Raw genomic sequence first — 24,691 nt, 5'->3', positions numbered from 1 at the left:
GCTGAATCTAGACATTCATTTGTTTGCAACAAGGAAATATTTTGAATGGGAAAGTAAAAAAAACTTAGAAACATTTTGTGATCATTAGAAGATGAAATGCAACCTTTTGAACCTCAGGGTTGCTTATTGGGAGGCTATCTCTTTTCTGTTTTCTTTTAACTGTTTGTTGGCATATGGTAATTACACGTGGCGATGAATTACACTGTGACTTTTGCACACATGTACCTTGTGCGTGTGTTTTGGTAACATTCATGCACTCCGTATTACCCTCTCTTGCCCAGTCCCGTTCCAGGCGACTCAGAGCTTCTTTCCAGCTACTTCTGTTCCTCTGTGATGTCTGCCCTGGGCGTGGGTTCCCAGTGAGATCCATGCTCTTGGCAAGAACGTGGGTGAAAGGTTTTTAGTGGGAGCGTGGACTCATTAGCAATGTCCTGCACCACTGAAGAAAGTGGGCGGCGTCTTCACAGACATCATCAAGCACAGCAGAGGTCACTAACCAGAGTCCTGTGTGAGTGTGTTGTGTCCTCCCTAAAGGGGGCATTTAGACACAGAGACAAATCTTGTATCAGAAGACATAGAGGAACCCTCTCAAAGACTAGAACAGACCCCTCCCTGCGTCCCTCGGGAGGGAGAAACCTGCTCACTTCTTGATCTTAGACATCTTGCCCCCTAGGAACGTAAGTCCGTATGTGTCTATGGACCAACACCACTCAGGTGTTTCTGATCAGCCCTGGGATACGCCAATAGAGTGGCAGTATGTAGTGAACCAAGGTGGGCAGGAATGAAATGGTGTGAACCTTAGATGACAGTGGCTGCGAGGAATCACCGGGGAGGGGAGACAGAAAGTGTCCTACAGAGATGCTTTGCTTAGTGACAACAGCAGTATCAGGATGAGAAGTGCCACAGGCTTGTGTGGCGCTCCATTTACGGACTGGACGTGGGAAGGTTTGAGCCCTAGTTAGTCTGTGCTCTGCCTCCAAATAGTTCCCTAATCCCGGCTGCACTGTCTCACCTTCCTCAGAGTCTCCACGGGTGAACGGTAGATCAGCCGATGAGACCATCTAATCCCTCATATCCAAGATCACACAGCGCTAATTACAGTTAATTACAGAATCAATACCTGTCCATGGGTGCCTTTGCATTTGAGTAAGAGTTCCAGCCCATCTGTTCTCAAAGGGGAGTTGTTGAAAGAACTTTTAAAATTCAGCATTTTATTTATTTATTTTATTTTATTTTTTTTAAGGAACAACTAAGTAGAAAGCCCGAGCCACGGGAAAAAGGAAACTGAGTACAGGTCACCTGAGATGAACTCATTATTGGATTTGAACTTTAGCACTGAGTTTCCTGGCAGTTAAGGCAAAACGAAAAACACGTGCTTACTGTCTGATAAAAATCAGTGTAATATGATTCGCCCTTGAGGAAAACACATAGATAGGTTGAGTGCTCGGATGGGGTTACAGTTAAGAATATACCAATTCAAAATGCATTAAGAAGAATGCAAAAATCCATACTCCGTAACCCAGTAATTCTACTTATACGGAGGAATTTTTAAAAGGAAAGAGGGAGGCGGGGAGCGTGCACTGTGTGTGTGAAAGTGCTTGTCTTGGAATCATTTGTGAACCTGCAGAACCAGAAAGGACCAGAATGGATAACAATAGATAAACATAGTCACTCAGTTACTGCTCATGTGTTTGTGTAATCGGCACTGTAGACAAGGATGTCCAGCAACAGAGACAAGGCTGTCGAGCATCATGGAGGGGGTAGAGAGACAGAGAGAGAAGGCTGTCCAGCAACAGAGAGAGAAAAGACCGTCCAGTGACAGAGAGAGAGACCAGGCTTACGGAGACTCACTAAGAAGAAGGATCTGGGTTGAGATGGCTTTCCCATTAAAGTGCCAACTACACAAGCCTGACCTCAGATTCCCGGTACCACACAAGAAATTGAGTGTGGTGTCATGTGACTATTGTAATCCAAATTCTGGGAGGCCTAGGCAGAACTCTTGGGGTTGGTCCTGCCCAGTTGGCAAGTTCCAGGTTCAAAAAGAGTCTGCCTCATAAGGTATGATGGACAGCAGCAGAGGGAGCTGCCTGGCATTAGCCTCTGGCCTCTGCACTCACACTTGCACTCATGTGTTCAAGTGCACACACACACACACACATACACATGCATGCACACACACACGTGCATGCACACATGTACACACACACACCAGTCAGGAGCTGACTGAAAGTGTGTGTCAGTCAGGAGCTGAAAGTGTGTGTTTGCCAAGACTATAAACGTAAGACATATGTCAAAGGACAGCCCTCCATCGTGGTCGTAATTGTGATAGAACTATGCTCTTAAAAGGGGTTTCTCCCCACACCCCATATCCCCCCTCCCTTTTTACTGTGTACAGTTAAATTTAAACCAGTTCACATACTTAAGTTTTACATCCCAAGGCATGCTTTATGGGTTTATGTTTCTAATTAAAAACAAAGAGAAACATTTCAGAAAGACAAAAACAGCAAACCAAAATTATACCATCTAGAAAGTAGTGCTGTTAGTGAACGTCTTGAAATAGCTTCCGGTGTTTAGAATGTCTTTCTAAAAGACAAAGCCATGTGGGTGGACGGTAGGGGACCGAGTGTCTGTCCTGAGGTTACTGACACTGTTGCGGCAAAGCACGCGCTGAGATGCCATGTGGGGGCTGGAGGTGAGGAGGGTCCAGCCATCCCCTGTCCCCACCACGCTCCTGGGCCTCCACATTTGAGATCAAGCTTGCCCATTCCTCCTCCTTCTGTCCTTCAAAACTTCTCCGAAGTAAGGGAAGAGCCTTCTTATTCCTTCCGACCATTGGACTGCAAGCAGTTATGACCAAGAATTCACTCTGAGTGTTGAGCTGAAGCTCTGTAACTTTTAACATTTGTAAGATCTCCATGGCACGAAAGAACGTTCTAGAAAACACTCCACCTAGGCAAGAGCTTGAGAAGCAATGGCACATAGAAGAAAAGTTTTGGTTTGCATGACAAGAACTGCCCCAGCCCAGACTCTAAGCAGGTGGAAACAGGTCAGTGTCATACACAATGTAGGATGGGGGGGGTCACTTCCGCTGTTAAATAAAAAGACGTTAATAAAATCCGATACTCTCTCGTGCTCAAAACAAAGATGTTTCTCAACTGTCCTCAGAACTACTGGGCTCTTTGACTAATTTCTGGGGTCATGAGTTCTGCCGTTTCTTTCTACCCTACCGTCTGCGTTTTTAATGGGTTCTAGATTGTTTTCATGGTAACAAACCATGGTCCAGAGCAAACAGGAAATGCCTTCAAGAAACCCATCCAAGATGGCAGACCCTTGCACTGTGCCCTCTTCACGTTGTTCTTAATGATCGGTGGTGCCCTGAGAATAGCCGGTTATTTTGGAAGTCAAGTATCAGCGGGCAGCTCACGACTAACACTCCACTTTTCACACTATTTCTTTTAGTTGTGGGGTTTTGAAAACTTTTAATTTCTCCTTGAACATTGAAGTGTTTTCTCTGAGTTCCTGTCTGCTGTTTTCACCGTCTCTGATGGTGAAATTACAATTAATGATTGTATTTTAATCTATACTTTGCCACTTGCAGCGGAATTTATGACTTTGGAAATGCTATGTGGGTCCTTGCACAAAACTTTGTCTACAAGTAGCATGCATGGCCCGTTGCCGTGGTGAAAATTCACCATCCCATGGAGTAGCAAGGCTCAATGCAGCAGACAACCAGAAGCCCAGAGAGAAGTAAATTCTAGAAAATTCTTAGGAGAAATTACATGTGTACCTGGCAAAAAGAAATAAATGCCCTGGAGCCTCAGGACCTCGGTCTTAAAAGTGGGCACTCCTAGTCCCACATCCCACCCACCCCAATTCTTCAAGCCAGTGGCTTCCTTCGCCTTTTGTTTGCCAGGCTAAGGGCTCATCCCATGCATTTAGGTTAAATTTTTAAGGCCAGAAGCTGAATCGTCCATGTTTGTTGTGAGGTAGTGCTTTTCTTTCCTGCACGGTTTTCCCGTGGGCTCTGCCTCTGCGCAGAAGGCAGAGCAGGAAGAGCCGGAGAGCCCAGCAGGCGAGAGAACCTTGCAGCAGTCTGAATAGACAACACAACTTCCTTCCGGAGGCTGGGGCGTAGCTCGGCTGCTAACGTTTGCCTTGCACTCGCGTCTCATAAAAGCAGGGTGTGGCGGTGCATGCGTGTGTGACACTTCATAGCATTCAGGAGGTGGGCAATCGAAAGGCAGGATCAGGGGGAGTTCAAGGCGTGAAGCCCAGAGGGGAAGGAAAGGGGAGAGCAAACTCTCCAGCAGATGGATGGAAACGGGGTGGTGGGCACTGGAGGGCTCCTGTCCCGCGAGCTTCAAACCTCGGCGGTGGCGGTCATGTGCCCAGGGCTCTTCTCTCCTCTGTTCAAGAAGCTGAGGTTGCCACCATGGATGGATGGCTTTGTCCCTACCATGTAGCTCCCAGTGGTAGCTGCAGCCACGGCCTGGTCCTTTCCCAGATGCTTGTGTCTTAAGGGCTTAAATGAGGCTGCTGGTAAGGCTGCTCCTCTCAAGGAGGCTCCCAGAGGGACCTGAGGGGTGGCATCCTGGAAATAGGAAGCCCACTGCCTCTGGGCTCCGGCTTTTCCAGCCCTCCAGACTCTCACAGCTCTGGCCCATCCCTACCCCACCCCACACACACATTCACACACACAAGGGCACTGCTAAATGGAGCTCTGTATGAGATCAGCAGTATTTAGAGATTGCAAGTTTGACATAATGCACTTCCTCATAATTTATTAAAGTTGCTAATACATTTTAAAAAGAATACGTGACGAGCATGGAAGCCTCGCGGTAATTCAGGGCAGTGCATTAACCCTCCATTGATTTTTTTTTTTTTTTTGCATCTCGCCAGAGTGAAAGCTGAACCCTCCTGATGATGGGTGAGCCCCACCCTTTGGGCCCCTTACTCCTCTTTAGATACAACTATTGCTCTTACCTCACCCAGCGGCCCGGCGATGCACCCTGGTGGCCGTTCCAAGAGCTCTGGGGCCCGGCCTCCTGAACCTCTCACGTGGACTGTTTGCTCCTTTCCCCCCAGTACTCGCCACCATCATACTCGCTACATTTGTGCAGATGTGTTCAAGTGTGCACTCACAGAGACCATAGAGGAACACTGGGTGCCCTCCTCCATCAGTCTCCACCTTATTTGTTGAGGCAGGGTCCCTCTCTGCCTGGAGCTCACCCACTCAGCTAGCCGGCAAGTCCTGGGGGTCGTCCTGTCTCCACTGCCCAGCACCCACCTTACAGGCATGCGCGGCCAAGGCTTTATGCGGCTGCTAGGATCTAACCCTCCAGCTGTTCAATGAGCATTTTACTGACTGAGACATCTCCGCGGCTCCTCGCTGGTGATTTTATTAATTGATCCTGTGGAGCGTCGTCCGTCTTCCTGTTTTAAAACGTAAATTCCAGGAAGACAAGACTTTTGCGTTGTTGCTTTCTCTCTGATGGTGAGAACAGCACCCGATGGATGAGTGAGTGAGTGAGTGAGTGAGTGAGTGAGTGAGTGGACTCATCCATCATTCGCCATAATTGGAATCATCTTTCTGTCACTGAAAGGAAGCCGCAGCTTGAACACCAAAGTTCTCACTCCAGTACCCAGGGGCTTCTAGAAAGGAGGGAGGAGGATGGAGGCAGGGTTGAGGGGACTGAACCATAGTCTGCTATCGCCCATGGCTCTGGGACCACTGACAAATATTCAGTGCCTTCCCAGCCTTGCCTCACGCCAGATGCAGAACAGAGGTGAGCAGACGGGACCCCAAGGTGGTTGTAAGAAGCAGAGGAGTCAACGTATGTAAAACATAGGACATGTAGGAAGCCTTTATTAATGTAAACCCTATGCTCCTATTTAAAACGATCTGTGTTGACGCATAGAAGGTTGCATTATTGATAAAGTGGGAATCTCTGCCCTCGCTGTCAGTTTTTCTTTAGGGAATGCATTGAATCTATTAAAAATAAATAAATAACCTTTGGTTTGATGGAGGGCAGGTCCTTATACAATATACAATATAAGGACCGCTGGATGCGAGAAATGGCCCCTGAAGTGGGCCTGGCCCCGATCAATCTCTCTTCACCCGAAGGTTCCATCCCCCAGGTTTGCAGGGCTCCTGCCGTGGGAAATCTGTCTTCTGAAAACTCTGCTCAGTAAACACGGACTCAGGACTTCCTCTCCTCCTCGGGGCCTTATGCTCCGTGCTGTTGGCTCTCCACGGAGGGTTGAGTGAGCTTCTCCTTGAGCGTAGAGACTATATCTGAGTTAGAATCCGGCATTGGTGCTGATGATGTTACCATCAATATCAACAGTGGGCTCCTGGGGCCAGGGGCCAGGCAGACATGCACATTGAGAAGTCCACAGAATGACAGCCTGTTTTCTCTAGAACCCGGGGGGGGGGGTGGTGGTGGAAGGAGCCAGTCAAAAGGAGGGAGATCAGCCAAGGCAGGCTTTGGCACACACTCCAACACGCAGGGACGGAGACGCCCTCCTCCTAGGTTTTAGTCTAAAAGGCGGAACTACAGTTCTTAGGTGATTCTCCAACTACATGCCTGAAATCTAGGACCCCGGCTTTTCCCTAACAGTGTATCTTAAGCTCCAGTACGAATAAAAGATTCCAGAGCAGCCTGTCAGGGTCTCTCTGACGATTGGTTTGATGGATTAAAATCCAACCAGATTTATAAAACGTACTCCATCACTTTAATTGAATTTGTAAAGACGTGTGATTTATGAAATGTTGCAAGGGCCCTTCCGGCTAATATTAGACTCACATATAAGTTATCACGGCAGTGTCTTTCCCTTCTGTCCTCATGTCCATGGATTGCAGGTCTGTGTATTCTAGGGTTCCACATGGGTGGGAGCATCTGCCTGTCATCCTTATGTGCCCTTGCTTGGTCCTGGCATGGTCCCAGACACAGGGCAGGAGCCAGGGGCACGTATTCAGAGCAGGTGCCCGGGCGAGCGAGGCTGAGTGGGATCAGAGCTTCCTCCCCTTCAGTGTGTGGCCCTGGACATGCTAACCTCATGCCTCTTGGCTCCCATACATGAAAGTGAAAACAAAATAAGCCCCACCACACAGGCTAATTGCAAACCTCAACAAGATCATTTCTGCAAGATGCTCAGCACTGTGCTTAGTACGCCGAGGGATTTCAGTCGGTGTGATTTGTAATAATTATACGAACATGTAAAAAGATAGCGACCAACAGCAGGAGCTCTGGGGTCGCTCTGCTGCGCTCACACCGGGCTCTGTCTCTTACGACATATGCTCGCAAGGATGTGATGATAGCCTATGCTGGACCCTCGTCCTGCCAGCTGTCCAATGGAGGTGCCTCCATCCCTAAGTACTAAGCGTAACATTTAGTATAACATCTAGCATGCAACTGAAGAGAATCGTTTAATAATTAATAAGAAAACTTGTCTATGTTCATTTAGCAAGTATTACTGCCATATGCATACATATGAGTATGCATGTGTATATAGCGATCTCTTTCAGAAGCGTACTCAGTTAAATTTACAAATAAATCAAGCAATTTCTGGACTGTTCTCGATCAAATATCCAGCTGGTAGCAATGGATGGGTCACGTTTGGGGTTTGCTTGGGAAACGTAATCCAGAACTCTACTCGTACATCCACAGAGGGAAAGGAAGTGAAGTGTTTCTCATTGTTTGTCTTCCAATCGGGAGTTAGTTCTGTCCTGGACTAGAGATGCTGCTCAATGCAATTGTCCAATCTCAGTGAAATACTGGAAAGTGTGCAGAGAGTCACAGGTGGCTCCAGAGGATGGGCTGTAGCACGTGCAGTCTACACAGGCTTGGGAAGGAGACCACGCACCGCCTGTGAATAGGCCTTTCTGTGGGAGGAAAGTTGGCCACATCTGATATCAAAAACCAAAAGAAGCCCTGGGACCTGAGATCTCTGCTCCCCAGTATGCAAACATTACAGACAGGAGGCAGACTGTGGAGAAGAAAGTAGCTGTGGTCTTGAAAACTGTGGTACCAAGGCAACATCAGCCAGGACAGAGACCCAGGGTCACTTCTGGAACCTGAGGTCAGGCTAAGGAGACATTAATAAGCAGGTGACTGCCACACTGACACAGCAGAGTATCTTCTCCTCACTCTTCCCCTACCACAGCTCTGTTCCAAACTGCCCTTGAAGGGAGCCTCTTTTCACGGATGGAACTGTGTGATGCCTGGCTAGCTGTATAATGTATCTACCGCCCTTTCTTCATCCTGGGCTTCTTCCCTCCCCTCCCGTAATTTTAATATCAAGGATTTATTTTTAATCAAATCACTCTATACTCAGAATTTTAAAATTCTCCCAACATTTCTCTTGGAAAACAGATCTTGAGAGTAGTAATTCACTAGGCCACCCTGAATTACTAATAAGCCCTTCGGTGGAATGTTTTTGTTACAAAAATAAATTTCTCTTATTAGATTTTCCGCACAAAAATCGGGTAGCATTTAGGCAGACTAGTTCCATTGGGGGGGGGATCTGTACTTGCTGAAGATTTACCAACAGTGGTCATTTATTTCTAAACAAGCAAGCTGATCTTGCGGCCCACGTTTAGGAAATGAGTCTGTCTATAGAGCCAGACACTGTAGTGTGATGCCCTGACCTTCATTCCCAGGAGAAATACACGTTTCTTAGAGGTTGTTAGATTCGCGGGGTTGCCGGAGCGCAGGATGGCTTACAACAATGGAAATCCATGTTGTCTCCACTGTGGACGTCCACGGTGAAGGGTCAGCAGAGCCAGGCTGCCTGTAAACCCTTCAGGAGGGACCACTTCCCTCACATTTTATCTGTTCAAATCTCCTGTTCGACAAGTAGCTGGAGCTGATGGCATGGGCCCGTACACCCAGCTACTCTGGAAGCTGAGGCAGGAGGATCACAAACTCAAAGGCTGCCGGGGTAGACAGACAGCTTGGTGAGATCTTGTCTCACACTATTTTTTTAAGTCAGGTAAAGGCTGTGTGTGTGTGTGTGTGTGTGTGTGTGTGTGTGTGTGTGTGTAGCTGTACTTGCCTACAAAATGCTTACTAGTGCAAACAACCTAAATCAAGACACACCTGGAGCACTAGCCACACGGCGCGAGGCTCACTTCGTCCCCAGGGTAAGGCCCCTTGCACTTTCAGAGGTAATGAGTGTTAGGACGGTAGATCTTTTCCATGGAAACCCAGTTCAGCGCAGAACAGGGTTACCGGACCTTATGCCCATCCCAGAGTTCATCATCACACACAGGTCCTCCCTTCTGTTTAAACTAGTCTTTCATATGCTGGGGTGAAAATATCTTTCCCTAGGGAGTTTCCTCCCCTGTACCCAGGAGACAGTGGAGGGGATTCATTTTAGCAATGGCGGACCAAAAGGCATGCATCTTCGTTTGACTTCGGCGTGTTCTCGGAAAGTGCGTGAGTCCCTCTGAGTCTCACCCTTCCTTGGCCTTGCACTGGGGTATGGGATTTCAGGGGCACTGTGACACTGCAGTAAGACACTGTGTGTGAAGACTGCTTTGTGAGGCGCCATGTGAATGCTCTGTTGCGAGTCTCTTGGAAACAGCTCTGCAGAGAGGGGATCCTGCAGACAGCACCGATCCCGGGCCAGGCTGCCTGGATGGAAGGAAGCTCAGGGCTTCTCCCTCTGAGCTGCCTGGTCTTGGTACCTTGCCACCTCCACGTACCCATGCCTCTGTTCCATCCCATAGAACAGGGCTGTTAACGGCACCACTTTTAAGAGCTTGCAGCAAAGATTAGATAGGAATGATCTTGGAGAAGTGCTTTAAAACTGCCTGCTACGTGATAGGTTCCGTATTACATAACGCTCTGCTATTTTTGTCAAGGGCAAGGCCACAGCATTGTGCCCCATATGCAGTTCCATCCCGGCTTCTGGTATAAAGCAGATGCTCCAAAGCCATTTGTAGGGTGAATAAAGGGATGGAGACACCATTAAGCCCCCCTGTGTCCCTCATATTCCCTGTAACTACCATGTTATTTCTCAGACCCCAACCCTGTGCTGTGGTGCAAGCCCTGCCCTGCACCTACACAGCCTGGCTTTTCTGGACAAAATGCAGGTTCCTTCTACTTCAGCTGGAATCGATAGGTCATTCCCAAGCCACCAAATGATACAAAATGACCCGGGAAGAACATCTTCCTCTTCTGTGGCTTGGCATGAGTGCACTGTTGAAAAGTCCCCTGCTTTCTTATCTTCCTTCTTCCCCCAACATCTTTTACTCTTCCCCTTAGCCCACCCCTTTCCCTTAGCATTGCCCTATGACATCCGACGCTCTCCCGACCTCTTCCTGAAAGCGTGGCCGCCTCTGGTACAGGGAACAGCCACCCACTCTGGCTTTGTCACAAATGTGTTTTATTATCAGATGTGATATTCATACCAGTTTACCTTAGGCACCTACCTATTGGACATCAGCCAATCAGAATGCAAGGAAGCTCTGTGTGGGAGGCCCCTGCTGGTTGCGTTTACCTGTCTGAGAGCTGAGACCCTGCACTGGTCAGTAGATTGGGCGTGGCGAAGATGGCTAACAACAGCAGGCTTGGGCCTGCGGCTGTTTTCTGTCTAGAACAGTGTTTCCCGTGTTTTAATAAATGGCACACACACACACACACACACACACACACACACACACACACACACACCAGTGCATACTTGCTAAATGCCAGCCTTTAGGGTCGGCTGTGTGTCTGTGTCTGAGTTCCAGGACCACCACCTCCCCAGGCGGGAGAGGAGGAAGCTGATTCTCCAGACAGCAGCTCAGATCAGACTGTCAGACTCAAACAAGCACAGTAACAGGTGGTGTGCAGGCAGGTTGGGTCCTTGCAGACTGGCCAGCCTCTGGTGTAAGTGGGGGTCTTCATCGGTCTAAATGATGCAAACCCAGAGTCAGAGATAGAGGAAAATTCTGAGAGACCAGAGAGAGGAAGGAGGAAGCCGCAAGCAGCACACTTTTACCTCGCTGGCTTCCCACTGGGAAAGAGTGTGTTCCTGCTTCTTCACGCTTATGTCCTCTCTCTGCCTAGCCCAGCCATCTCACTTCCTGTTTCCGCCCAGCCATCTCACTTCCTGTTTCCGCCCAGCCATCTCACTTCCTCTCTCTGCCCAGCCCAGCCATCTCACTTCCTCTCTCTGCCCAGCCCAGCCATCTCACTTCCTGTCTGCCTGCACAGACCTCTGAGGTTAGCTGGTGGCAAGCTCCATCCTCTGATCTTCAGACAAGCTTTATTTGTACAAGCTAGACGTTGCTCCGCTCTCTGGAGTTGGTAATGATGGCAACAAAAGTGTCAGCCGGCTAAATCCTCTGAATTAGCCATTTCTTACTCCCAATACGGGTACTTACCCTGTGCCCTTAACTAGATGGTCTGATTACGATTGCAATGTCAAGGTCCAGCCTTTCTGCGGAAGGGGGCAAGCTCTTGGCAGTGTTTTGCACGGCTCCTGGTATTTAACCCACCATGACATTTTCTGTGTACAAGTGTGTATGTGTTCCTATGTGTTCGTGTGTGCGTGCACATGTGGACTGCAGAGAGTAACACCAGCTGTCAGCTACCCTGTATTTCGAGACAGCATCTCCTATTGGTCAGGAACTCTCCAAGTATCTAGGCTGGCTAGCCATGGGGCCCCGTGGATCTACCACCCTGTCTCCAAGTGGCCAGCACTGGGTCACAAGCATGGGCCACTGTGCCAGGCTTTCCCCCCACTCAGAACCTTAAGTACCATTTCATGTAGTAGGGGTGGCGCATGACAGGGGAAACGAGAAGGAAGGCCATTGGTGGCATTCGCTGCATGCCACTGTGTAAGTGCGTGGAGCATTGGGCTCTCAGGTAAAGCAGCAGAACAGACCAGCCCTCCCCCGCAGGAAGAACCCTGCAGCCCTGGTGTGAATCTTTCACGGGCTCCTCCTTTACCCCTGGCACTGTACGGGTTCCTGAACGCCGTGTCAGAAGAACCCACAGACAGGTCCCTTGCACCGTTGACATGCATCGTGGTCCACACTAACCAAACTCCCCTTGTGACTCGGAAGACACATGTTAGTGAAAAAGAAAAGAAACAGAAGTGAAGTGGTAAATTTTTCAAAGGAGGCATTTGGTGCCCAGAAATTTGTTTCCCTGGATCTCTAGAGAACTCAGGGGTTATTTTTGGTTTCGCTGATTTCTCCTTGCTGGCAGGTTTTCAGTTCCAACAGATAAAATGAGGAGGAGGAGGAGGCTTGCTCAACAGTCAAGAAAACAATGAACATTCTTCCCTGTCACGTGGCACAGTAGTGTGGGAAACCAAGACTGCCAGGCCATCAAAACCCGTTTTTAAAAACTGTGCTTGCATAGGCTCTGAGATGCCAAACGCCAGCAGTTTGACTCCTTTGCCTTCCTTCTCCATTTATCATTTTATCTGCTTTAAAGTGTCACAAAAATAAAGGCATGTGCCAACACCACCAGCTCCCAAAGACTCCTGGGCCAGTTCCAGCCTGCCTGCAGAGCACACCTGTGACAGACAGCCCTCCAGTGAGGACTTCTGCCCTAAAGGCAGATGCAGAGAGAAATAGCAGTGGCATCTAACGCCCTCCCAGGTCAGTACCCCAGCCCCGTGGAGTACCTTAGACCAGGGTAGGTGTAGCCTGGGTGGCTTTTTTCGAAGAAAAGGCAACAGGGTGCACACACCTATGGGTCCTGGGTTCTGCTCTTCCTCCTGCGCCACAGAACCCCAGCAGCGCTGTCATTGTGAATCCTCCCCAGAGCTTCCCGCGGGTTTCTTCCACCCCAGAGAAGTGACAGAGGGGAAGGAACTTGTCCCTGAAGAGAGTCCTTTGCAGGTACCCCGACTTCGGTATGTGTAATAAGTGGAACAGTTGTGCTATGTACCGGGAAATTATCGCACAGGAAGTCTGTAAGAGAGGAATCGCGTTATAAACTGAACCAAGTAATAAGCACGAAGGACCTGCTTTAGACCCGTGTACAATGCTAGCAAGCAACATGAGAAGTTGTTCGTTTTGATGGAAGTTCTGGTTATCGTTTACTCCCAAGCCTACGGTTTCCGTCTAATCCCAGCACCCTTGTGTATTCTATCCGCTGTATTGTATGGTTGGAGCTAATAATGCAAGGAGCTCGTGGGGCTCAATCCATTTATTTAAATTCAAAAGAACAAAAAGCCTGATCTGCCACTTGCTTTGAGCAGAGCTGGTTCAGGCCCACAGTTAATATTATGGACTAGGTTCTGGGGTAAATAGCCATTCCATTCCCCACACTTCTGTAAGTAGAACAGAAGTCCCAGTCAAGAGTTAAATGCAACCTGGGTGACCTGATTCCGACACCTGTGTAAATGTAGCTACCGAATCGCAGCCCACTTCACAGATCTTGACAGATTCTGGAACTCCAGGGAAACTGAGGCTGTGAACCTCGGGCCTACCCAGCCAGTTGGGTCTCTTTGGAAATATCTGCTGAGCTGTGTCTCTCACACAAGGATCAGACGGTGGCCTGTCAGGTGAGGACTTTCACATCTGAGGCGTGTATGCCGTCGGCTTTTAGTAAACCCTCCTAGGCCTAATGACTTGGACTCAATCCTGTGCTGCCAATGTCCCCTGTACCTGGCTACACGAACTTCTCACAATTCTCAGAACGTTTCTGGGCAGTAGCCAGCGGACAGCCCCGGGCCACCTTTTACCGTAACTGTTGGTTTTTGTAGACTCTTTGCTTTTACCAGATTGGGAAGATCTGAGAACAGAGATGTCGAGAAACCATACTCACCCTTTCATGTATATTTTTGGAGCAGGTTCTGCTATTTCCCCAAGGCTCTAGCAACTGTTGGAAGGCATTGATGTAGGAGAATAGAATCGTTCTCATCTCATAGGTGAGAAAACCAGGACAGAGGCTTTTATAAGGCACTAGCAGCCATCTGGAGAGAAAGCCACAATCAGGACTTTCCAACTGTAGCACTAACTGCTTTAAACTCTGGGTGAGTCATGCTGTGTGGACCAGCCCTGGCAAGTCTAAGCAAAGGAGACAGATATTAGAGAGAGAGAGAGAGATCTAAGGCTCTTTGAAAAGACAAATACCCAAAAGTTGGCTCTGGCTATGAGAACAGGAGTAACAAAGAGTTGAAGAGCTTGGTGCACAGGGCAGACAGGATCACAGCTTCAGGGAAACCACACATGCAGTGTGGCTCTTTAAAGGGTGTGTCATTACTCACTGAGTGAAGAAGGGCTTAATGGCGATGACGATGATAATTATAATAAAGCTCAGAAAGTGTTTACCGTTTGCCAGACACTATTAAACATTTCATACGAATTAACTGTGGGTCTTTGTTGGGAAGCTAGGAAGTTTGGAGAACTATTATTATCTATGTTTGCAGATGGGACAGATGGAGGCCATAGGTCACACTTTCTGAGTTCCCCCAGCAATAAGAACCTATTAGTTTCCCAGTCTGTTTCTTAATCCTTAGTTTAAACCGCTTTTCCAGGCCACTTAGGGAACTCAGGAATGTAACCCCTGGCCAAGAGCAAACTTCCTGACTGTGGAGTTCAGGATGCTTGCGGGATGTCAGGATCTAACAGGCCCTGCTGTGGCTTTTCTGTGCACAATGCTGGTCCAGGGACACTCACTGTCCCCAGAAACCACCTCCCATGGCCAGCAGTGGTCTCCAGGATGCAAGAATGTCACTTTGAGAGCACATATCCTCTGCCCTGATGGTGGCACTCTGCAGGGCCTGCCAGTTCCTCTCTCCCCACCCCACCCCCCAATCCCCCGTCCCATCCTAGAGTGGCTGGTTCACATGGACACACGCCAGATGAAATTCCAGGGGGCGGAGCAAAGCCGAGAGGGCGGAGCTCAGAAGAATAGCTAGAGGTGGTCCTCACTGGGAATCCATTCCCCCAAAGGGCCATTTCAGAATCTATGGCCCATCATGTGGCCAAGACAACACACGATTAAAATTATTCACCATTAATTCAGTGTTTCTGCAAGGAGATCTGTGCTCAAATGGTAGGCCTATCTCTCAGCTCCTGTGGGAGATCTGTTGTCCAGGGCCAACCCTTAACTCCTTAGGTAATGCATTCTCCTTCTGGCTTCCGCTTCCATATTCCGGTTCACTTTCTCAATTAGGAGGTTACTAGGGAAAGGTTCTAAATATTACTTGTTTAAAAAAGGCAATTTAAAAAAATAATAAAGCAGGTTTCTTTTGCTCTTTATTTCTTACACCAACCTGATTCTGAGGTATTTTCTTTGCCAACACTATAATTTTCCATCCAGTGCCACATAATTTAATGAGTGTGTAGTTCCGATAGCCACGGGTCTGTTGTTCTGCCGAACCCATGTTCAGCAGAACATGTTACAGTCATCTGATGTCTTACTTGATCCTGCTATGTATCAGCATGGGTCCTCTGTGTTGGCATCCACCATGCTGCTTAATTCAATAAATTCAGTTCTCCTTGAAATTCAGAGTTCTTTTGAACCGCCATCTCTAATCTGAATCTTCCTTCAGTGGAGATCGTTTGGGGGAGTTTGGAAGTAACCCACACAAAACCAGTCAGAATGCTACTAGGATTTTTAAGCAGGTCATACTAACAACAGTAAAATCAGAAATGTAGAGCTGAGTAATTAAGGTGTGGCTCGGACGCGTTGATCTCCTGCGTACAGACTTTCAAAGGCCATGAGGACCGTGTTCCTTAACTCTGTTCTCATTTTCCTTGTGACCTGGCCTCTGCCCACGTCTTTCCTGCTTCCTTTCTCATCTTTCCAACCCCAAGTTACATACTCTGGGCTCCAGCCTGGAGACCACATGCAAGGTCCCAAATGGGACATTCCTTCCCAGAGCATAGTCTCTTCCTCTGGTGACATGCAGCAACACACATACACACACACACTCAGTACACTTGAACATACCAAACATAACACATATAACCACATAATATGCACCCCACACATTCAATATCCGTGTACAACACACACAGTCCACGCACGCACATGCGCGCACGCACGCACTGGCCATCACCCATTCCCTTGGTGGGTTCCTGTGTATTTCTCAGTTCTCAGTTGAGACAATACTTGTTATTCCTGTACCTCTCCTACCATTGCATCTCAGCATCCCCTTCTAGAACACATCTCATAATTTGTGATTACACAAGTTTTGGTTGCCACTGTCTTTACCACCAGCAGCCCACAGGCTCCATGAAAGAAGACAGTGTGTCTCGTTTGTGCTCGCCTCTGGCAGGCACTGGGCACAGGGCTCAGTCATAAATATCCGTAGACCTGGCCTGGACCATCCACTGCCCTACACACCTGGCAGGCCCCCAAAAGAGGCGAACAAGCTTGTGTGAGTCAGGAGTTGCAGATTCCAGATTAGACCTCATCATGAGCTCACCTCTGGCCTCAGCCTGAGCTCTAACCTCAGTTACAGCCTCAGTTACAGCCTCAGTTACAGCACAAGTGCAGTGGGTTCCCAACTCCACCCCACCCAGCTCTCCCAGGCAGGGCTGGACCTGGTTTCCTGCATTCCCTGAGAAAGTTCTGTACCAAGAAGCAAAAGAGGAGAAACATTAACAGCAAGGAAAACAAGAAACACATCCTGGCAGCTACAGGGAAATTTTCCACTACATTTTTGTCCTTATTTCTCTGGCTAACCTCAGGAGACACTGTCTTTGATGCCTTGGTTTTGTTTCATGGTGGTCTGTGGAGATCCTCTCCTCTGTTCACTCTGGCCCCTCAGTCAGCTAAGGCAACCTGCTTTGATACAAAGGGTTTTATTTGTTTTGTTTTTTGTTTTGTTTCCGTTTTTTGTGCAAGGATGCCTGTCCTGAGAAATCTTGTGCCTTCACAAGGCTTTTCCTAAAAACTGTTTACTGTGTCAGATAGCTCATTATATTTTGACACTAGCTTTTCCTTTAGGGTTTTGGAATCATACAGGGTCTCTTAGTAAAATCCTGTTTCCTAGACTCTTCCAGTGTTGTATGTAATTGGTATGTCTCAGATACATAGGAACTGACATTCCTTAAAATATTGATACCAGACTGATCTAGGGTTAAGGGCTATTTGTTTATGTAGGGACAGTTAACAAAAACTATAGAACTGAAAATAACTCTAATGTAGTAGCTGAATAATCACAATTAATCGGCTTTTATCATGAACGTTTATCCCATAGGAGAAACAAGGAACTAATAAGAATACCAGTAAGCCTGTGGTCTTACACCTGCTCTAAACAAAATACTACATGCAAATACTTTTCCTGCATACTCATAGCGTTTCTCAGAACTTCCTGCATGCCAAGCAACCCTCTGAACTTTGCCATGTCTTAATTTATTTAGCAACATAATAGTGCCACAGGAGGATGTACTCATTGTTTTCGTTGTATAAATGAAGAAAATAATAACAATCACTCCAAGTCATGCAGGTAGGGACGGGCAGAGCTAAGCTAGGAGCTCATGACACAGGAATGTACCAATGCCTGGGCACCCTGCAAAGCACAGACCAAGCAAATCGTTGTCTCTCAGTCCCAATTCCTTACATATGTGTATGCCAGTATATTTAGTTTTTGTTCTGCAACCTATTGTTTTGTGAAGGATGTAGAAGTACTCGATTTTTTATCTTTCCTGGACTTTCAACTGTTGCTAATAAATATCTCAGTGAAGCGATAGAATTGAGTCAAACAAGTCACGGGTTTATAATACAGCCCCACTTCTTATAAAATGGATGATCTGGAAGTATTATCTTATTCTTTGGATCTTGTGTACTACTCAGTGAAGCAGGGAGTCATCACTGCTGTTGTAAGGAGAAAATGAGGTAACCACGTATAAATTGCCTGGCTCATTGATGTTCAACGCTGTTCCCTACCCAGAGCATGTAAGTGAGGACAGTGGGAAATTGGATTAATTCTCATGAAAAGGAAGATTCCTTCAATAAATGATGACTCTGATGTTATAAACTACGTCCTATCACCGGGAAAGAAATGGCTAAGATAGTTCTCCAAAGGCTCTGGTTGTAAGAAGAATTGGCAGCATCAATAAGAAAGCCATATTTTCCAGCCAGGTGAAAGTCTGTCTGAATAGGGACAAAGCGTCGGATTACAAGATTAGTGATCAAACTGATAACTGTGCCTCTGAACATTCCACCATCCTGATGCACTGTGGACGTTTTGCTGATTTCATCGTCTCTCGCCCCGCTTTTAGAACCCTGCTTCTCAAGCCCCTGCGTCCACCCCACCTACGCATCCACGTACACAGACCCACACGTGTACCTGTCTGGTGGATGACAGGTGCCAAGTGCAGTGCGTGTATGTCTGAAGAGTTGGCACTGGGGTCACCGGAGGTGCCTTGGCTTTTGTACCAGAACTTTTCCTTTGTTTAATTTCCCTCCACACTCGAGCTCATGGGAAGTAGCTGTGGGCGTGTTAAGAGAGAAAAGAAAGAGATGTGAAGTAAAAGATGACCAACATAAGTTCTTAGGAGTGGAGGGTCCCTGGGAAGTCACAAAGCATTGCATAAAGATGGGATTCGGGAGTGAAGACATAAACACCCAAAGCAGAGAATCTGAGAGAGGGAGAGGATGGTTAGAGTTAGTTCCAGGAGCAGCTCCAGCTTCCCTAGAGCCCTCACGGTAGACAGCGCCTTACCATATCTGTTTGCACACAGGAGGATGAGTAGGAAATCCACAACCAGAGCTTGACCCTAAGAATCTCATGTTGCTTTTGCTGAAGATTCACGGGGTATCCATTCATTTCCATGTCTTTACCAAGACAGAGAGGCAATTGTTCACACTGCTGAGTTGAGCTCAAGATGGCACAGACCACCAGGAGTGAGCCTGGGCCTCAGGTCTGCCCATCACCATGTCTTCAAGGGGAAATTCTCAGTAGAAGAGACACTAGAGATGTCAGAAATGCCGCTGAGATCAGTGGAAAGGCAGAGAGGACTCCAGATGTTATGCATCCGTGTGGCTGTAAACAAATTCGTTCCTCCAGCTCCACCAAGCTTACTATAATTCTTTCTTTTTATCTGATAAACAAATCCATACTCTTCTTCTTTTATTTATTTATTTTTCTGCCTGGTTGCAAATAGACTAACTCTTTAGGGAATGGCAATATTCCGACTGACTGACACAGTTTGCTGGCTGCTCTTTCTCTGGAAGTTGCATAATTCTTCGCACACCAGTGTGGTTCTCATATGACTGGTAGTTTTGCAGACTTTGGAATTTTGCAGTTCCATATGCAATGACTTTTCAGGCCTGTTTGCATACACATCCATCACCTACTGTTTTTGTTGTTGTTGTGTTTGTTTGTTTTGTTGTGTTGTTGTTGTTTTCTAACCACATCTCACCAGTCTCCAGTGTCCAGACGATAACATAGCCACAGACACTTCTCATGCTGAACCAGAGCCCCCTTCCCGGGGAAGGGTGAGGAAGGGACATATCAGACTTGCAGGTGTTCATCACCTGGGTGGGTATCAGCAGGCAGCTCCAAGAGTGTCTCCCCAACGCCTCACCATCAACAGCTGCAAACGGATACACACTTAAGACCCTGACTCTGTCTGCACTGAACGTGTGTAGCAGCCAACCCCTCTTCACATCACTCAAGCATGTCCAAACTAGTGAGCAGCAAAGACGGTGTGGGCCAAGATAAGCATGTCCGTCTGGTTGGGGCGTCCTTCCTCTGTGCTTGGCTGCCGTCTCTCTGTATTGAGTTGTCTGGGTTTGACATAAAGAAGGATGGGAAGAAAGAGAGGGAGGGGGAGGGAAGGGGATAGACCTTGATAATCATGCGATATTTGATTTTTGTAACACACGCGTGCATGCACACGAACACGTATGCTGCCTTGGAAGGTAAGAGACTACCGTGATGACCATGACATTGCTGTCACTGGCGGGGCTAACTCCCTACTGCAGTCCTAACCCCCGATTGTCCATTTTTCAGGGCCGCTGCTCAAGAGAGAACTGCAAGTACCTTCACCCTCCGACACACTTAAAGACTCAGCTAGAAATTAATGGGAGGAACAATTTGATCCAGCAAAAAACTGCAGCAGCGATGCTTGCCCAGCAGATGCAATTTATGTTTCCAGGAACACCACTCCATCCTGTGGTGAGTGAGCCTTCTCCAAGAATGGGCGGGGGACTGCAGGGTCAATAGAGGCAGTGCCATGGCGACCGAAAATGACCTGTCCTTACCCTATCGCTTTGTGTTGCAATTAGAGATGATGGCTCTGAGTCGCAGTGGATGCTGGAAATTAGCTGTGTGTTTCTCTTCATTAAAAGGGAAAGATTACGGGTGTAGAAACGGGACAAGGACAGTGTCTAATCAATATGTGGGAAATTTGCACCACACCAGCTCTTCCCCCATCTCTGTATTTTAAAGCACCTTCATGTGGAAATTGACCCACACTCTCGTTTGGAGTTTGGGATGCGCTGTGTGTTGGAGTGGTTGTGATGCCTAAAATAAGTTCATCAGTGTAGTGGATACTTACGCGATTCAGTGTCAACGCATAAGGATGAAGGGGTTGAGAGTGGAAAGGAGTGAGCTCTCCAATGTCATGCAACTAATAAATTGAACTAGGTCATTAGCCAGGGAGCTCTGTACAGCATGCTCCAGTTGTAGGCAGACGGCTGCCGAGTAAGAATGGATGACTGGAGGAGTACCACACCAGGAGATGGCCTACTCTCTTCATCTCCTGTCTCCCCCAAGCCCTCAGAGGGTGTGGTAGCTGCTGCAACAAGAACCACAGACTGCATGTCCCAGGGAGTTGAGTGTATAAATATGTATTGTGCAATATTTTCCTCCCCGATGACAGTGTTTGAGACCACCTCCCTAAAGGTCTAGAAATTGCTTTAGAACTAAGGCTCTGGGAGAGAAAGGAGTGCATTTGACCACAGTGGGTTTCATTTACAATGTGAATGATTCGTGAAAAACAAAATAATTTTTCAAAGGAGCCAAAGTGAGTGAATTTCCACAAAGGGCTATTATATAAAAATCAGTCTGTATTGTAATAAAAGTCTGTGTGAGTGAGCGCAGCTAAATTAAAAGGGATGGCAACCAGTGAGCACCATTTTCTCTCTTGTGTTCCTGTGAGATGGGTTGGGGATGGGCAGGGACAGTCGAGAGACTCCAGACATTTTGTAGCAGCATCTCTGCCTGCTAGCCTCCAGGCAGAAACTGACTCCAAGATCCACCTTTGCCCCTAGAAAAATGCAGATGATTCCAAGGTAAGCCAGGTGTGGCCTTTGGGAACAGACAGATACCTGAATGGGACTGAGGGAGAGTCAGACAGATGTGGAGGATATTGCACAAGGAAAGGTTGCCTGAAGGAAAGAGGTATCAAGTAAGTCATCACACAGGGCCAGAAAGCTATTCCAGACAGACAGACCTAAAACACACAGAGCTTAATCCAAAAACTAGGCTCTATATGAAACTCCACACATGCATAATTTATGATTCATTTTTTGATGTGCACATAGAATGATTTTATTAAATTACCTAAATGTTAAAATAATGTACTTACACATATTAAATAATGTCTATGGCGGTAAATTTAATATGAACCGGGTCGATACAACGTGTTAGGTATCTCAGTCATTCAAACTATACACTTCCTGTTTACTTAGCATTAATAAGAATTGGCCTGGGTACTCAGTCCCATTCATACTAAGAAGAAAAATCTATTTGTGCCACTGAGTATTAGTTGAACTGTTTTTAAGAGTAACATTTGTGTATTTGCCTCAAATATTAATTGGAAGTTAGTCGTTGTCCTGCTATAGCCCATTTAAGCATTGCAATACTGATTTTTAAATCACGTGATACATTAAAGCACAGGACATGCTGAATCTAACATTCAAAACATACCAGCAAATTTTCCTCAGAATTTCGGAAGTGAATGTGTGTCCTAGTCAGCTAACTGAATAATGACTTGCTTCCTATACATGCTGATAAATGTGGACACAGCGTCTTTGCGATTGCGATTGTGACCCACAGATGGTGAGATTCTCTCACGTTAGTGTAGTCACAAGTGTCCTTAGGAGAGATTGACAAAGAGAGGCTTGGTACAGACAGAGGCCACGTATCCACAGAGGCAGAGACTTGATGCCATCACAAACCAAGAAAAGCCAGCAGCCACCAGAAGGTGGAAGGGGCAAGGGAAGGATGTCCCCCAAAGTCTCCAGAGAGACAAAATCCTCGAACTACCTTGCTCACAGCGAAGCATAACTGATTTCAGACTTCCGGCCTTCCGCACTATGACAGGATAGCCCAGCAGCTATAATCAACTCAGCAACAAATAAATTGATGATCAAAGAAGCAAAAGAGACTCCATTTCGTCTCCTGCCAACCTCAACTCCTTTAAAGCGAGACTTCTTTATCCTTTCCATCCTCCAGCCATCTCTGAAGCCATTCCGTGGAAATTTCTCCACAGTATTTTCCTCCCTGTATTTCCAAGCCAGTGACTTATGTTTGCCTTCCTTGTTAGTCTGAACGCTCGACTCCTGGAGCTCACTATGTTGAAGCCCTGCCCCCTCAAGCTTTGGGAGTTCGTTCTCGGCAAGGTTCTCTAGAGGAACAGAATGAAAGCAGACCTCCTGGCCTCCACAGTAGGGGTGGGTACTCCAACACTGACCTGGAGAGGCAGATAACCGTTTAGCCGCCAAGTCCAGGAGGCTGAGCAGGTTCCTGCTGGCACTGCAAAACTAGACAATACCTCGAGAATTGCAGGCATTAACTCCATGTCCAAAGGTGGGAGACGCCAGAGTCTGGTGTGAACGGAGACATCCCCGGAACGGCTAGAGCTGCAGGGGCACACACTGCTCCGTGTTTGCTCCACGTGGAGAGTTGTCACCCGACACTGACGATGACCCCACCCATCCCCAGTCACTGTTGCGGAAAAACAATCCTCTCGGGCAACATCCTAGAGACACACAGCTGTGTCTCACTAGTCAGTGATATCTCTTAGTAAAACCGATAGCTAAGGCCAACCACCAAAGAGAGGTTGGAGCCCTAGCAAATGGGGCCAGTGCCCAGGGGACAAGAGATTCACCAGAAGCAAACATCTGGACCTGATGTGGACTCCCAGGACCCACAAGGTGGAGAGAGCCAGTTCACACAAGTTATCCCTGAAATGCAGACGCAGTGTGAACCAGCAAGAGTACCCTCACCATACTTTCCACCTGCCGGTACCCTCACCTTGGATTCATTTCCCTGCCTCCAGACCCGTGGTAAATAGATGTCAGGTGTGTAAAACCCACCCAGCCTATGGTATTTGTGCTCTCACAGATCAGTTCATGAGTGCGATCATGTCAGCGATCCCTCCCTGTTGAACACTCCTTCCCTCCGACCCCGTCTTTTTTGCCTAGTTTATGCTTCTCCACTCTGTGTTGAAGTTTCCAGAATGAATATTTATTTCTATTACCCCTCTCTTTGTTAGCCCAATCTGTTCCAAAAGCCGTATTTTTTTTAACCAGCTAAGAACCAAATGCGTGTCCCCATTCCCAACATCTCCCCAGGCTCATAGACCTGTCTTTGTCTAAACTCACCTTGAAATTTCCTGCACGAACGCATTCGAGACCAAAGACTTGGTCCCATACATCTGAATTTCAGTAAACGGAACCATCAGCCAGCAGCCCCAAGCAAAGCCAGTGCAGTGGCCCACACTCTGGGGTGCGGGTCATCCCCAGGTCCCGTTGCCTTCAACGCCGTCCACTTCCCATCTCCTGCATCGGAGCCACCACTAACCTGGTTCTCAACGTGTTTCACAGCACCGTCCTTCTAAAGTCTTGAGCTCTACTTTTCTGGCCCTCTGGTGCACCCGTAAACACTTTTCAAACAGGGTCTCCTAAGCCCTTTGGTTTCATTTTTAACCTGAAAAACAAACAAGCAAGCATTCCATTTGCTTTTCACTGTGGCTGAACCCCCACACACACACACACACACACTCCTTTCCTCCCCTGAGGGCCTTAGATTGTCCCCTGGGTCACTCGACACAACGATTTAAACATTTAACCATAGAGTCCTGTGAATTCCACTCTCCGTCCAGCTCTGGTTATCTCAGAGCTTCTGGAATAGTGTTCTGGGAAAGTAAAGGACAGAAAAGCAGGAATAAGGAGGGAAGGCAGAGAAGGAAACTAACAAGACCAGCCCGTCAGAAGAGATGCTCCTCACGAAGGTGTTCTGTGGATCTTGCCCGTGGGCCTCTTTAGCTGGGTGTTAGCACAAAGAGCTGACAGGCACCACCTGGAGAGTGTCTTAGACCTCTCAGCAGCAGCACCATGCAGAAACTACAAGCTTATCTGAAAGCACAGCTGGAGCTGATATGGTCCCAAGAGTAGAGTCCTCCAGATCCATTGCTCTGCTCTCATCTCAGCCGCCTGTGGAAAACTGATCTCAGACGCCCAGATCTGTGGCTGATGTGGGCTCTCTGTCAGGAGTTTCATTTTAAACCAGAGTCTCAGAGATGCTTGTTAGGCAGCAGGCATTGACACATCCTGTCCGTACAGAAGCCCCCAGCCAGGGGAGGAACACACTGCTCTCGGTCTCTGCCCCAAGGACATGGGGACATGGTATGTTGACTCCAAGAAACCTGATCTGTGGGACACACAAGAGTGGCATCCAACAGTGGGAGGCAGGCGTCCGGGATGCTTTGCATTGACTCGTCCTCAATAGCGTTAACTTTGGAGTAAGCATTCAGGGCGAGCTCTTCCAG

General features: G+C 47.6%; 1 protein-coding gene across 6 annotated transcripts in view; it reads left to right on the top strand.

Annotated features, from left to right (window-relative positions):
- Positions 1 to 24,691, top strand: part of Mbnl2 (muscleblind like splicing regulator 2) — a 93,376-nt gene that overhangs the window by 28,399 nt on the left and 40,286 nt on the right. For all 6 annotated transcript variants that reach the window (XM_051195212.1, XM_051195214.1, XM_051195216.1 and 3 more), the window contains exon 2: positions 19,927 to 20,091. In XM_051195212.1, coding sequence (XP_051051169.1) covers positions 19,927 to 20,091 — 165 coding nt within the window. The remainder of the gene's footprint in view (positions 1 to 19,926; positions 20,092 to 24,691) is intronic.

Source organism: Phodopus roborovskii, unplaced genomic scaffold (assembly GCF_943737965.1).
Source record: "Phodopus roborovskii unplaced genomic scaffold, PHOROB, whole genome shotgun sequence".
In the NCBI taxonomy this organism is placed as follows: domain Eukaryota; kingdom Metazoa; phylum Chordata; class Mammalia; order Rodentia; family Cricetidae; genus Phodopus; species Phodopus roborovskii.
The sequence above is the reverse complement of the archived record's forward strand: the minus strand, read 5'-3'. Positions and strand labels throughout refer to the sequence as shown.